This window comes from Aethalodelphis obliquidens, unplaced genomic scaffold (genome assembly GCF_003676395.1).
Source record: "Aethalodelphis obliquidens isolate GAN/ISIS:26980383/991018 unplaced genomic scaffold, ASM367639v1 scaffold52, whole genome shotgun sequence".
NCBI lineage: Eukaryota > Metazoa > Chordata > Mammalia > Artiodactyla > Delphinidae > Aethalodelphis > Aethalodelphis obliquidens.
In genome coordinates, this window is record NW_020837996.1 from 5,447,653 (window position 1) to 5,462,068 (window position 14,416).

At 44.9% G+C, this 14,416-nt stretch overlaps 1 protein-coding gene across 2 annotated transcripts in view; it reads right to left on the reverse strand.

Moving 5' to 3' along the window:
• Positions 1–14,416, reverse strand: part of DOCK2 (dedicator of cytokinesis 2) — a 407,498-nt gene that overhangs the window by 372,372 nt on the left and 20,710 nt on the right. For both annotated transcript variants that reach the window (XM_027084336.1, XM_027084335.1), the window contains exons 2-5: positions 13,556–13,639; positions 3,218–3,258; positions 2,083–2,138; positions 1,493–1,589 (exon numbers count right to left, since the gene is read on the reverse strand). In XM_027084336.1, the coding sequence (XP_026940137.1) occupies positions 1,493–1,589; positions 2,083–2,138; positions 3,218–3,258; positions 13,556–13,639 (278 nt within the window). The remainder of the gene's footprint in view (positions 1–1,492; positions 1,590–2,082; positions 2,139–3,217; positions 3,259–13,555; positions 13,640–14,416) is intronic.

A 14,416-nucleotide genomic window follows, 5' to 3' on the forward strand; every position in this document is an offset into this window, starting at 1 on the left:
AATGAAATGCGGATAAAAACTCTTGAACAATGAGGTTCTAGTAGCTTCCCAGAAGGTAAACATGTTGATGTGCTGGGAGGGTGGCATGCCTTCCCTGGGGAAGGCATGGAAACTCTGTGCCCATCGCTACCCCAGTACCTTCCTCTGTGTCTCTCTTCCATTGGCTGTTCCTGAGTTGTATCCTTTATAATAAAACTGTAAAAGTAGTACTTTCCTGAGTTTTATGAGTTGTTCTAAGGACACACGGAACCTGAGGTGAGGTTGGAGGGGTGTTGTGGGAGTCCCCGAATTTGTACCAAGTTGGACAGATGTGTGGGGAGCCTGGGACCTGGGACTTGCAACCGGCATCTGAAGAGAGGGCAGTCGTGTAGAACTGAGGCCTTAAACTCTGGGGAGTCAGTGTTAGAACTGAATTGAATTGAATTATAGGGCATCCAGTTGGTGTTGGAGAGGAGGATTGTTGGAATGACACAGCATGTTGTAAAGTTCCTTATGTAAGTCATTTAAGTTTACTAAAAAGGGAGACAACTTAGGTTTTAAGTAAATACTTCATGGGTGGTATGCAGATATGGTAAGAATCATGAAACTGGAGGTTTAAGGATCACTTTACTAGGGTAAAGGGCATGATGGACTTGCAATTCAAAGATTTCTTAAGGAAAATGCCAAGCTTCCACGGTGCCTGTGTATGTGATGTGTAAAAGGGGTGGTAGAAATAAATAATAAATCACTTTAGCCTCAAGTCTGCTGTTTGCCCCCTAAACTGTTCTAACAACCTTTGGGAAACTTATAGAATGGTAACTGAATACGCCCATTACCATATATGATGAAATATCCACATGGGAGTCAACATTTATGACCATAAAATGTGACTCCACAAACAGAGCGTGTGCAACAGCAGGTGTACACGATGCTGTAACAAATATGCAGTAAGCCTTGGTTGACATTTTCACTCTCAGTTTAATGGTTTTCTTAGCTGCTCACTTTCATTAGTTTTAGAAACATCAAAGGAGAATTTTAAATTAGATTTACTTAAATACAGGGAAAGCTCGTATAAAACACGCTCTTTGTTTTCCAGGGTCAAAGCTCCCTCATAGATCTGAGGACAACAGTCATTAGTTAATTAATATACGAGAACAGTATTTCTCAACGTGTTATCGGCAGACCACCAAATCAAAATCTCTAAGTTTATTAAAATGCAGAGCCCCATTGAAGGAAGCTGTATTTTTAATAGCTTTCGAGGTGATTCTTAAGCATACTCAAGTTTGATGACTTTTTCAGTAGTTTAAAAAAAACAGAAGGATCACACCAGATGCCCATTCACTATGGCTCTGTCACTAGCTCGCTGTATGGCTTTGAGAAAGTCACCTAACTTCTCTGGGCCTTGATAGCTTCATACTGTCTGCTATACTATGTCAAGGCTAAGTTCCATATTTGAACCAAGCCAAAAACTGCAAGAAGCTTCTATCCCAGGGAGCAGGGTTTTGAGTCTTACCACGTAGAGCTGTTTCCAGATGCTGCCCCATTCCCAAAGTGTCGTTGTCACTTCTTGTGCCAGAGGAATTTCTGCAGGAATAATGTTCTCGATATTTCTATTTACGGTGGGAGAGAAAATGGTGTGAAATTGAGACCCAGGTGCTAACAAGATAAGATGCTGGCAAATTTGCATTAAGCTACAGCTGCTGAGAGGGGCCTTCCTGGCAGGAGACTAAACCGCCTCTAATGTCTACACCAATTACATTATGCAGATGCAAGGGACTTCCTTTTTAATGTCCTCCTTCATTGGGTGGGCCCTCCAAGCTCATTATTCAGGAGTAATCTACTTTAATTCAGTTCAAAGGCAGCTGCCAGTGAAAAGTGTGATTCTCCAGGTTTACTAACACCCCCTCAGAATCAGATGTGAACACGAATCAATCTGCATTGGGTCTCCCATCCAGCGAGGGAAAGAAGATAAGTAAACACAGCACAAGGAAGGCGGATCGGCTGCGCATCCTTCACATCTGCCCAGTCAGGTTTTCAGAGCAGACAGGACAGCGACATCCACGAGCCACTGGAGGGTCTAGTGTGGGGAAGGAGGGCAAATACCTTTTTTTCTCCACTGTCACTTCTTTGATGTGGATAAAGGATTTAGGAAAAATGCCCTGTTGGGGATAAGATAAGACAAGGTGAGATAGCATGACCTGTCCCTACAGAAAAAAACTGACCCCAGGTCTTCATGATTTTTCCAAAAGCTGCTAGCTGGTAAAAACCTCAAACTTTACAGGAATAATCTCAGTCCAAGAGAACAAGTGGTAGGTGCCAAATCTACTCTTTCAGGTCTGGTTCCTCTCCAGTTCTTTATCAGTTGTTCAGGATCCCACAGTAGCCCTCGATTCCAAAGGATGCTCCAACCCCATTGCGGACACTCACCCTATCAGATGGGCAAGGCTGGAGTGCCTGAAAGACTCACTCTAAGGGAGAATAGCGTTCTGCCTCTCGCCTCTCCTGCCCGGGACAGCAGCCACCCTTCACAGTCAGGAAAGGTCAGGTCCTGAGGCAACAGTGTCCCTGGTTGCATATGGGTTGCTTTGATTTGAGATCTCTTTCTCTCTGGATTTATTTTATTGTTCATGATGGAGGAAGGAAAAAGCATCTATCATTTCCTTGCTCTATAAGCTTAGCTCCGTTAAGAGAAGTTGATCAACTACTTGGAAATTCCTTCATAAATTCAGCCAGCGTGTACACTGGGGACATCCGGTCACTGCGCTAGACACTGTGAGATGTAGAGAGATGAGCAAAGCAGGCGCTTGCTCCCATGGAGATGGCGGTGTGCTGTGGGGCTGGGGCAGGGGAACTCCCTGAGGGCGGAGACTGGACCTGTCCCTTCTGAGTCATGTTGCACACATAGGTGAGGAAATGATGAATGCCCCAAGCAATGCTAAAGAAAGGCAGTAGGAGATAAATTTCAGATAAAAAATGCACAATTCCACAGGACTCGAAAAATCATATGTGACTGGCATATTAGGAAAAGTTTCAGGGAGAAGAGAGCTCTGGAGGTTGAACTTAAAGAATGAGTGAAAGGGGAAGGCACTGAGGCACAGCGAGGAAACCACAGGACACAAGGAGGAAGGAATGGAATCAGTCTGCAGAGGAGCAACAGTGGGAGATGAGTGCCCAGGGGGCTGGCAGGGTCATGTACAGACATCCAATATTGTCCCAAATAAAAGCAAATTGACCTCACCTGCAACATTTTGTGCTTTAGAAGGTATCCCCTATACCAGTCTGCAAAGAGAAAACAAAGAAACAGGTTTTTCATCTATTCGTACAAGTTCCTTGCTGGGTTTTGTTGTTGCTGTTTGTTTTTCACTGGCAAAGAAACTATTGAGAAGTGCTTTAGACCTCAGGTACAGATCAAAGCCCTAGGATTCAACAGTTTCTTGAATTAGTTGCCAACATCTCCAAAAAGCACCCACAAATACAGGGATTTCACATAAAAATGCAAATTTCATCCTTCTTTTGAAAGAACAGGAGGCCCAGAGATGGTGGCCAGTGCTCCCGCATGGTTGCAGTTGGCTAGTGGTGAGAAGCAGCTGGTCCCATCAGACAAAGCAGGCGCCTCCAACTCACCAGCCTCTACCTAGCCCCTCACTTATTTCCATTAACTGCCTGGGTCCTTCCTGTGTTCATATGCATGTTTTCAACCTCTGCCTTAGGGACAAAGAAAGGCTGAGAATGTCTGAGGGAGTTTGGCGAACATCCTAAAATAATGGCCGCAGTGCTAACAGCAGCAAATTGTGTCTAAAATGTGATTTGCAGAAGTTAGTCATTACAAAACAGATAAGTTCAGGGATGGGTAAAATGACAGGAATTTTAAGAGATTCTTCCCTTTGCAGGAATATCAAAAATGACTCAATTAACAGAGATCCAAATTATACACAGTTCTCGGACAAAATGAACCTCAGTATAGCAAGTATTGATGACTATAATGAGCCTACGGGCCTTTGAAATGATTCAAGCACAGCCAAGTAGTGGCATTTGTCATCTCTGTAAATAAAAAGCGTCTGTCAGGCGCCTCATTAGCAAACCCTCATTACTGGGCTGACAGATTGTTGTCGAAATATGTTCTCAACAGACATACGTGCAAGCTCCAAAACAAACAACTTAAAATGCAAAGTCACCCCTCCCAGTCATGAGCCAGCTTGAGGGTCAGGTCATAAAGAAAGTTCTAAAGCAACAGGGGCCCAAAGTGGTTCCTATTCTGAAAGACAGAAGGGTAGAGGAAGGAGAGAAGGAGAAAAGGAAGGAGAGAGAAAGGAAGGAATGGAGGCTGGAGAGAAAGAATCTCAGGTTTGGAATAAAAAAACGTTCTAAGCACTCTTCATATATGAAGCCTTTTAATCTTCATAACAACCACATGAGGTGGGAAATTCAATTATCCCATTTTACAGAAGAGTGGCCCACCTGAGGCACAGAGAAGTTGAGTAACTTGACCACAGTTACACAGCTAGTAAGTAACAGTGCCAGGATCTGAACGTAAACAGCCATCATACTGTGCTTCCTGTCTAATAGAAGAAGGAGCATGGTATTTGCCTAATATTTCCATCCTCCCAACATCTGAATCCCCAAAACTACAACCCCACTAAGTACTTCCAGTGGTGGAAAACTTTCTACTTCATGAAGAACATATTCTATTTTCACACTCCTCTAATAATTTTCCCTATAACTATCTGTAATAATTAACTGTGAACAATAATGCTTATATTATATTAATAATAGTGCTTGCTGTGTGCCAGGAACTCTGGTAAAGTTTTTTGTTTTGTTTTTTTCAAATTATAAATTAATCTTCACAATGATTCTATAAAGTAGGTACTATTATTGCCTCAATTCTGCAAATGAAAATAGAGAGGCACAGAGAGATTAAGCAACTTGCTCATGGTCACACAGCTAGTGAGTAATGCAGTTAAGACCTAAACCCAAGCATCTGACTCTGGAGGTGACACTCTAGTACTGCACTAGAACAACCTCCTTTATTTGCAGTTCTTTCCCATTCAACAAACAAGCTATGAGAGCATCTCTGTAACATTACTAGCTACCATTAATTGATCAGGGGATCTTAATGCACACGAAGCTATATGCTAAGTGTTGTACATGTATTCTCTCATTCAGTGCTCATATCCATACTGTGAGCTAAGTAATATTCCCATTCTGTAGATGAAGAAATTGAGATTCAAGTCAGTTGAGGTACTGGGCCAAATCACATGCCAGGGTTCAAGGGCAAGTCTGTGTGGCTTCAAAGCCAGCCCTCAAAGCTGTTCCACCACATTGTCCCCCATGCGATGAGCACAAATACAGATAACGTTCTCTTAAAGCACAGAGACAGTTAAGGGTTTCTTGGCTGCAGTGACCTGAATCCACCTTATTGGCCAAGGCCACCAAAATCCACCAGATAGTAGGAAAACAACCAAGGGACCACTAGTATGCCCACATCTGGCTCTCCACGACAGGGGCTCCATCTGGGACCCTTGAATTCCAGTGACATTGCCCTCTCTCACCCTTGAGAATCAGTGACTTGCCACCCCTTGTCGGTATCCTGATTTGCAAAACTTCAACTCACTCCTGAGCAAGAAATCGACTAACGCTTACCGCCTCCCGTCAGCATATACATTCTGGCTCCCAGATTTAAGTTCAACAAACACTGACTGTGCACCTACTGTGTACATGACATTGGGCTAGGTGCTGTCAGAAATAGATCCCCAGTGATCCTTGACGAGACAGGCTTACCACCATCTCCACTTGCTGGATGATGAGAAAGCATCCACTGCATCAGAGCTGTCCTTAGGACTTTTTCTGATATCCCCAACCCTGCCGAATCACTGATCTCTATGACCCCTGATGTCCACTCCCTAGTCTGGTCACTGGCCAGTTATATCTGGCTGTACTCCAAGACCTGACTGGGCAGATAACAATAGTTGGCACACATAGCAAAATCCATGATCAAAACCAGGCTCAGGGTAACACAGCATTTACCACACCCCAGGACGCATCCCCTGGCTTAATGCCCTTTCAGTTAAGTAATAGAAAAGGCTTTTTTTGTCTAACCCTATCCATGAAAACTTTATAAACAGAAAACTCACAAAGTGCATCCTGGGGAATATGAGGAAAGGAAATTTTTTTTTACCATTCTTATGGAAAATGATAAACTCCAACTGTCCTCCTTTCCCACATTCCAAATATCAAAATGAAATGTACCTAAATTCTCTAATCACCCAGGAGTTGCGTGGGGAGGGGAAAAAGGAGGAGAGGTTAAAAGCATCCCAGAACATCAAACAAGAATCCACATCCTAGAAATCCAGTCCTCTCTCTGCCCTCTCCGGGCAACGTGATCTTTGGTCATGTCACTTAAGCCTCAGTGTTTTCACCTGTCAAATAAGGACAATAACAGCTACCATACACGGCTGTTGCACAAACTATTGTTTAAACAGAATTATGAAGGTGAACACATCTGGTAAAGGTACAAAACCTTAGACTGGAAGAAGACATACCAATTTCAGGATGAGTGTTACCTGAAGAATGGACAAAAAGACAAGAATGCAATAGGAGAGGGGTAAACAGGGGATCTCGGTTGCACCTAAAATGTTTATTTCTTTAAAAATATATGTATGAACTAAACAAGGAAAAATGTTAATATCTATTTGAGTGGTGTATGCCTGGGTGTATTTCACTTTCCTATTTGATTGAAATATCTAATAACATTAAGAAGAATGTAACAGAAGCCAGTATCAATCAGTGGTTAAGGGTATGAGCTCTGGAATCAAAGTCTGGATTTGAATGAAGATCTGCACTTCTGCATGATCTTAGACAAGTTAGTGCACTTCTCTAAGCCTTAGTTGCCTTATTTGTAAAATACGAACAATAATAGTGCCCGTCTCATAGGCTTAAATTAGATAAGCAATTCAGAGTTTGTACAGTGCCTGGCATATGGTAAGTGTTAAAAAAATTACTAAATACCATATGTCAGTTAAAAATCCATAATCATCATCATCATCATTAACCAGAGAAACTTAGGCATATTTTCTATTTTATTTCCAGAACCTACAGAATTTGAATATTGTTTTTTGTTTTTGTGGTACGTGGGCCTCTCACTGCTGTGGCCTCTCCCGTTGTGGAGCACAGGCTCCGGATGCGCAGGCTCAGCGGCCATGGCTCACGGGCCTAGCCGCACCACGGCATGTGGGATCTTCCCGGACCGGGTCACGAACCCGTGTCGCCTGCATCGGCAGGCAGACTCTCAACCACTGCGCCACCAGGGAAGCCCTGTTTTTTGTTTTTTTGTGGGTTTTTTTTTTTTGTTAAGTCATTTCAACATATTCCCATAACAACAAAGTAAATGAAACATTCTTCAAATTCAACATAATGGAAGTTTACTGACGTTTTAGCCTCACCCACAAGCAAAAGGGAAGAAAAACTTCACTTACCAACTCCCTACAATGAAACAGCCTTACTTAAGAAAATGGAGTCCCTTTCATACCAACCTGTTTCTAGAGCAGATCTAAACAAAGGACCATCTCCCTGCAAAGTGGCACTTTAAAAAAATATCCTCTTAAGTGCACATAATGTCCCCCACCCCCCACCCCACCGTGCCCTAAAAGCAAAGGACTCAGATGGGTCAGGATCACTCTCGGTGGAGTTGTCAGTAGGAAGAGGTGGCATGGCTCTGGGTGTACCCCACTCAGCAAGTGGGAGATTCGGAACTCTTCACGCAGAGCTCTTTGCAGCTGAACCAAGGTGGAGGTGATTCACACGTGCCAGCTTAGAAGGAATTCCAGATGTTTTTAAGTGAGAAGCACAAGTCTCAGAATGGTATGTACAGTATAGTCCCATTTTTAGAAAACAATGACAATAAAAGCTATGCCTTACCTTAAGGAGGTTAAGCTATGTCAACTTCCTCCCTCATCCCCTCCCCTTGTTCCATTTTACTGGCAAATGAAATTCAAAAGCACCTTGGAAACCACTGTCTAGAAATCCCATTCTCTTCACCACGAAGAGTGGGCCCCCATGACCCGGGCAAGTATGTGTATCAGTAGATGGAATGGAACCTTCGCTGTTGTTCTGGAAAGGAAGAGTCAGGTAGCAAATAACTGAGAGTGGAGCAGACATTCCCTCTGAAGGGCTCATAAGGAAGAGTCTAAGTAACCTGGGATACCCCCAAGGAACATCCCCTCACCGCTGTCCAAGTAATCAGGAGATGGGAGTTGGTCTTCGGAGGTAGCTGCTGTTGCCTTAGGAGTGCATGGTAGAGCTCTCTCACCCCCAGACCAAATCCAAGCGCGAAGGGTGCAGTCCAGAAGACTCACTCAGAGATACAGCGGGCATCTGGCATCTTATGCCCCAGCTACATGGCTATTCGTGCAGGGGACTGGCTGATCTTTTGGCTTATTTGATCAGGAAGTCAAAGAATCAGAGAGAGAGCACCCCAAGCTCCCTCTACCCCCAGCCTTGTTTAAGCTAGGAAAAGGGAAGGAGGAGAGGAGCATTAAACTGCATATGGAATTGAAGGCTTCTTTTGAGATGTTGTTAAATATCTGGAAAGATGTCAACCAAATATAACTGAAGGAAGGGATTGGGGAAAAACAACACTCCTTTTTCACATTTATTCCCCCATGAGGAGTTCTGACTACTTAATAAACACATGTGTTTTCCACATCTAAAATCAGGAAGCAGAATGTTTATGCTGCCTCTGGGTAAGAGAGGCAGTCTGAGAGATGTAATATGGACAAAGAAATAGGCATTAGGATGTCTATTAGGAAAGCTTAGCAATGGGCACCCTTCTGAATTGTTTGAGTTTTTATCGCAATAAAATATTATCTAAAAGGAAATACTAAAACCATTAGAGCTCTAGTGAAAGGAAATTCATTCATGCCTAAGGTTTCAGCTCAGATTTTTGTTTTCCCCATTCATCTGGCTGAGTAAGTTTAGTGCATAGGCAAAGAAGGGCTAGCCTCACCCACTCCAGGCAATCAGAGGGTCACCTTCTGTGTTCCCTGGGCGATGTGGCTAAGATAGATACATACCTGCCGGTCTCAGTGTCGCTCTGTTTAATGGGGGAAAGAGATGGAATTCAACACAGAGCATCTAGGAGCCAGGCAGCTTCTCTACTTCTCTCATTTTATCCTCATAATACACCCAGAAGCAAGGTGATGATGATACATTTTTGCAGGTGAGAAAACTGAGGCTTACTTCCCTAAGATCACTAAGCTAGTGGGTAAGTGGAGCAGAGGATAACTTTCTGATTCAAAAGCCCATGCTTTTTCTACTTCTTTTCTTTCTCTTTCTTCTTTCTTTTCTTCCTTCCTCCCTTCCTTCCTCTCTTCCTTCCTTCCTTCCTTCTTTTCTTTTCTCTTTGTGGAGGAGAGGGGAGAGTTTAAAATTACTGAAAAACACAAAATAAAAATATTCACATTCCTACCACCAAGAATTAATCCTTGCTGATATCTGGAGAAATGTGCTTTGAATCTTTAAGACTGTATCTATTCTATTCCATTCCCCTCTCCACTTCTCAATTGTATTTTTTTTTTTGCGGGGTGGGGGGTGGGGGGTTACATTTTACAGTTTTCAAACAATGACATTCTTTTTGGTAGTCGTAACTACCATGACTTTTAATACTAATTTTGACAAATCAATTCACTTGGACTCAATGTTTGCCAGTATTTCCTCTTATCACAGCTTTTCAATTCCTATATTTTAACATTTTGATTCATCTCTCAATTGGCTGGATTTTATTTTTTGAGTAGGTTTCTGCAAGACGGTGATATAAGCACACCCATATTTTTTCTACTATGTCATTTTGACTAATTTTTGACTAACACTATGGTTTTCACTTTTTTATATCTGCAGAGGAACTGTTTTTCAACTGGAATCATAAGCAGAACTCCCCGCATGCAAAAAAGATAAGACCAGGCCTGATCTCAGAGCCCTTAGCCATCTAAGGCCCTCACAGACTCTTAGGATCCTATAAATTCCAGTTTGAAAACTCTATATGGGTATGAGTGCATGCATGATAAATCCTAATAATTTTCATACCATTTCCTCAGATATCTAGAATCAGTCTAACAGACTTCCAAATGTATTTTCAAAGTAGTCATGAACTGGCAATCACTTGCTAAATTAATATGTCCAGCTCTTTCCAGAAAAGTACTGTGGCTGCTTATTACAAGGATGCATTAAAATAAGACTGATAAAACAAAATTTTAAATGGGAAACCAGAACTAAAGAGCTTCGGAGCAAGGAGGTTAATCCCTGAAACAAAGGTGACTTGAGTCAGCAAGTGCAGTCTTTTTGAAGGTCAGGCTATAAACCAGGCAAAAGTAAAGAAAGGCTCTGATTTACATGCAACCTATGTGGTCAGTTTCCTGCCCTGAAGCACTTTCTCCAGGGAAACTGCATGAAAAGAAGAAAAAAACACTCATCTGAATTTCAAAATGTAGGACACAGAAAACATTCTGAGGCTTTTCACTGCCTTGGTAGGCATGGGGTGGAGAAAAGGGAGCAGTCTTAGGAGAGTGGAGAGAACAGCAACTGGCTCACTGTGCGAGCCTAGGCAAGTCATTTCTCTTCCCTGAGCCTTGCTCCTTCACCTGCAAATCTGAGGTCTCTGACTGTTTCTCGGGATTATCATCCAGTAGCACAAAAGTGACACTGAGGAGTTGTTTTGCTTGCTGTTTTTATTTTCAATCTTTGCCCTTGGTAGACACCTAGAGTTTGCTTAACTGCCACTGAGTAGAACTACATTTGTAAAGGGTAGGATTGCACTGTGGGAGGAGGGCAGGGTGTTTGGAATCAGATCCCTACCCCTCCCCCAGTCCCACTCACTCTGTGTGTAAAATAGGGCCAGACTGGGCACTAAGAGGCCTGGACACTGAAAAGTGCATGATGTCCAAAATAACAACACTGGGCTTCCCTGGTGGCGCAGTGGTTGAGAATCTGCCTGACAATGCAGGCGACATGGGTTTGAGCCCTGGTGGGGGAAGAGCCCACATGTCGCCGAGCAACTAAGTCCGTGCGCCACAACCACTGAGCCTGCACTCTAGAGCCCATGTGCTACAACTACTGAGCCCACATGCCACAACGACTGAAGCCCACTCACCTAGAGCCCATGAGCCACAACTACTGAGCCCACGGGCCACAGCTACTGAGTCTGAGCTCTAGAGCTCACAAGCCACAACTACTGAGCCCGTGTGCCACAGCTACTGAGCCTGCACTCTAGAGCCCACGTGCCACAACTACTGAGCCCATGAGCCACAACTACTGAAGCCCACCCACCTAGAGCTCATGAGCCACAACTACTGAGCCTGAGCTCTAGAGCCCACGTGCCACAACTACTGAGCCCATGCGCCACAACTACTGAAGCCCACGTGCCTAGCGCCCGTGAGCCACAACTACTGGAGCCCGCATTTCACAACTACTGAGCCTGCGCTCTAGAGCCCACGAGCCACAACTACTGAGCCCGTCTGTCACACCTACTGAGCCTGTACTCTAGACCCCGCATGCCACGACTACTGAGCCCACATGCCACAAGTACTGAAGCCCGTGTGCCTAGAGCCCGTGCTCCACAACAAGAGAAGCCACCGCAACGAGAAGCCTGCGCACTGCAATGAAGAGTAGCCCCTGCTCGCCACAACTAGAGAAAGCCCACGCACAGCAATGAGGACCCAATGCAGCCAAAAATAAATAAATTAATTATTTTAAAAAAGAAATCCTTAAAAAATAAATAAATAAATAGCAACAGTACTAAAGCATAAAATAAACGTAAGGAAGGTGAACAAAGTTCTCATTTCCCCCATGATGATTCCTTTAAAGCTGCTTTGAGGGCTTCCCTGGTGGCGCAGTGGTTGAGAGTCTGCCTGCTGATGCAGGGGACATGGGTTCATGCCCCGGTCTGGGAAGATCCCACATGCCGCGGAGCAGCTGGGCCCGTGAGCCATGGCTGCTGAGCCTGCGCGTCCAGAGCCCGTGCTCCGCGATCGGAGAGGCCACAACAGTGAGAGGCCCGCGTACCACAAAAAAAAAAAAAAGCTGCTTTGAAATATCAAATATCAAATTCTTTCTCCCTCCAAAAAGCATTTTCTGTTTGTTTGCTTTTTGGTTTGCATTTGTGTATGTGTGTGTGTGTGTGTGTGTGTGTGTGTGTGTGTATGTGTATGTGGACACGCACTCCTTCACGAATCTGCAGAGGTGCTCTGTTAATTGCATATAGCTAATCTAGGGCTGAAGATACCACCTGTCCTGCAGGTTGCTGTGAGGAGTAACTAACATGTTATGGGAATTTAGCACAGTACTCACTATGTGGTTAAGAACCCAAAGATGGCTAGCTCTGTAGGCAAACTCCTTTCCTCCGGCCCTCTATTTCTCCTTGAGGGGGCCTCCTTAACAGTAGCACACCTGCCTCCTGCCTACCCCTCACCCCCATCCCAGCACAGGAGAGCCTAACCTGAGGGATTAGCTGGGAAACAGGGACAGAGCCCCCTCTGCCCTCCTTTCTCTTTGCTCTGCCTGACCACAGGAAGGACACACTCTACGCCCTCTACACCGCAGGATTATAGTCAGGTCCAGGCAGGAGGAGATCCATGGTGGCCCAGCTGGGCAGTGAGGGCTGGGAGAGCCTGCCTGAATGTAGTCAGCCCATGAGCAAGCTCATTCGACACTTACACCCAAGCCGTGCTCCCAATGTCAATTTTATCAGTGACATAGGTGATACATTGATTTCTAATGGCCTGACTCATGAGTGCAAGGCTATTAACCTTTGTGCAAACTTTAAAAACCACCACCATCGCCACGATGGTGGACACAGCCCAACAGACACCTGGCTTCACAAGAGATGACACCTCTGTGGGAAGAAAGAGATGCCATTTTGCCCAAGACAGGGCACCCAGCTTGCTGAAGGGAGTGAGTTTTGCTTCCTGGCCCAGATGCAGTGTCCAAACCACACAGCTATGTGCAGCAGAACTGGAATCAGGATTATAATTTACTGGACCCTTCAAAACCCTAATAATGCTGATATTCCTTTATAATGGTGTTGAAACTAATAAAGAAGTGTATCTAGGGCTTCCCTGGAGGCGCAGTGCTTGAGAGTCCGCCTGCCGATGCCCCAGTCTGGGAGGATCCCACATGCCGCGGAGCGGCTGGGCCCGTGAGCCATGGCCGCTGAGCCTGCACGTCCGGAGCCTGTGCTCCGCAACGGGAGAGGCCACAGCAGTGAGAGGCCCGCATACCGCAAAAAAAAAAAAAGAAGTGTATCTAGAAGGTGTCATAGGGCCCAACAGCTCCATGGCTGGGCAAATAGAGAGCACAATGAACATCAAACCACCCAGTTTGGCTTTTGTTTCTAAGTATGAATTCCTACAATAACAAAGCATTATTTTCAGTAAATCTGAAATACTAATATTAGCAAAATGTATTTAAATAGACCACACAGAGGTGCAAGTTCCAAGAGAGGGCTGGAGGTGCTGGGTATGTCCTGGGGGTGTCCCAACACCATCAGCAAGCTCCTGGCATCCAAGGGTCGCCTGGGCCAGTGACTCACCTCCACAGGTCTCCTGTATTCGCACCACATCGCCAATCTGCAGGGAGAGCTGGGGGACTCCGCTCCCTTGGAAGTTGTATATGGCTGTGAAATGAAATGGAACAGAGAGGCAGCCTGGTGAGACCTCTGGATACCAAGAATCTCTGCTCCTTCCTGCCCTTCCTTTCTTGACTTTATCTGATGACCATGCAGCCCATATGGCTAAACAAAACCAATGTAAAACCAATGTAAAAACCACAGCCTGCCACAGGAGTCAATGCAGGCCCAGCCTGGCTCCCAAAGGCCCCCCATTCATTAGTCAAACATGACCTCTCCCTAGCACAGGTAATGCACTCCAGTCTGAGTGACAAGGATGGCGTTTATGTCATTCCCATGGTTGACCTCCCACTGTACACCTGGCGTGTGCTCAGCACATCCTCTCATTTCATTCCCAAAGCAACCCTGCGAGGTGTAAACTGTGATCCCATTTTGCAGATAAGGAAATGGAGGTGCTTAGAGGTTAAACAATGTGGCCAAAATCATCAGGCTAGGAAGTGACAGGAAAACCAGTATCTAACTTCCATATTCTCAACTGCTATTGTGAGCCACTTGCTGCTCCCCAATTACTCCATCCTGGTGACAGCAGCCTAAGATGCCAGTCTTTCTACCACTCATTTACACTGTCTCCCTTCCCATTTACACTGTCAGCTTCTGGGGAGTAGCAGTTGGCTATGAAAACACCCAGAGTCCCCTGTGTGGTATGGGAGCCTCTGCTAATCCCTTGCAATGTGAGATTGCACCATATCATTGCAGTGCTCAGCCCCTACTCAGCATCACTTGCTAAGTGAGGACCAGGCCATTACCGCTAACCTAGGGATGAAG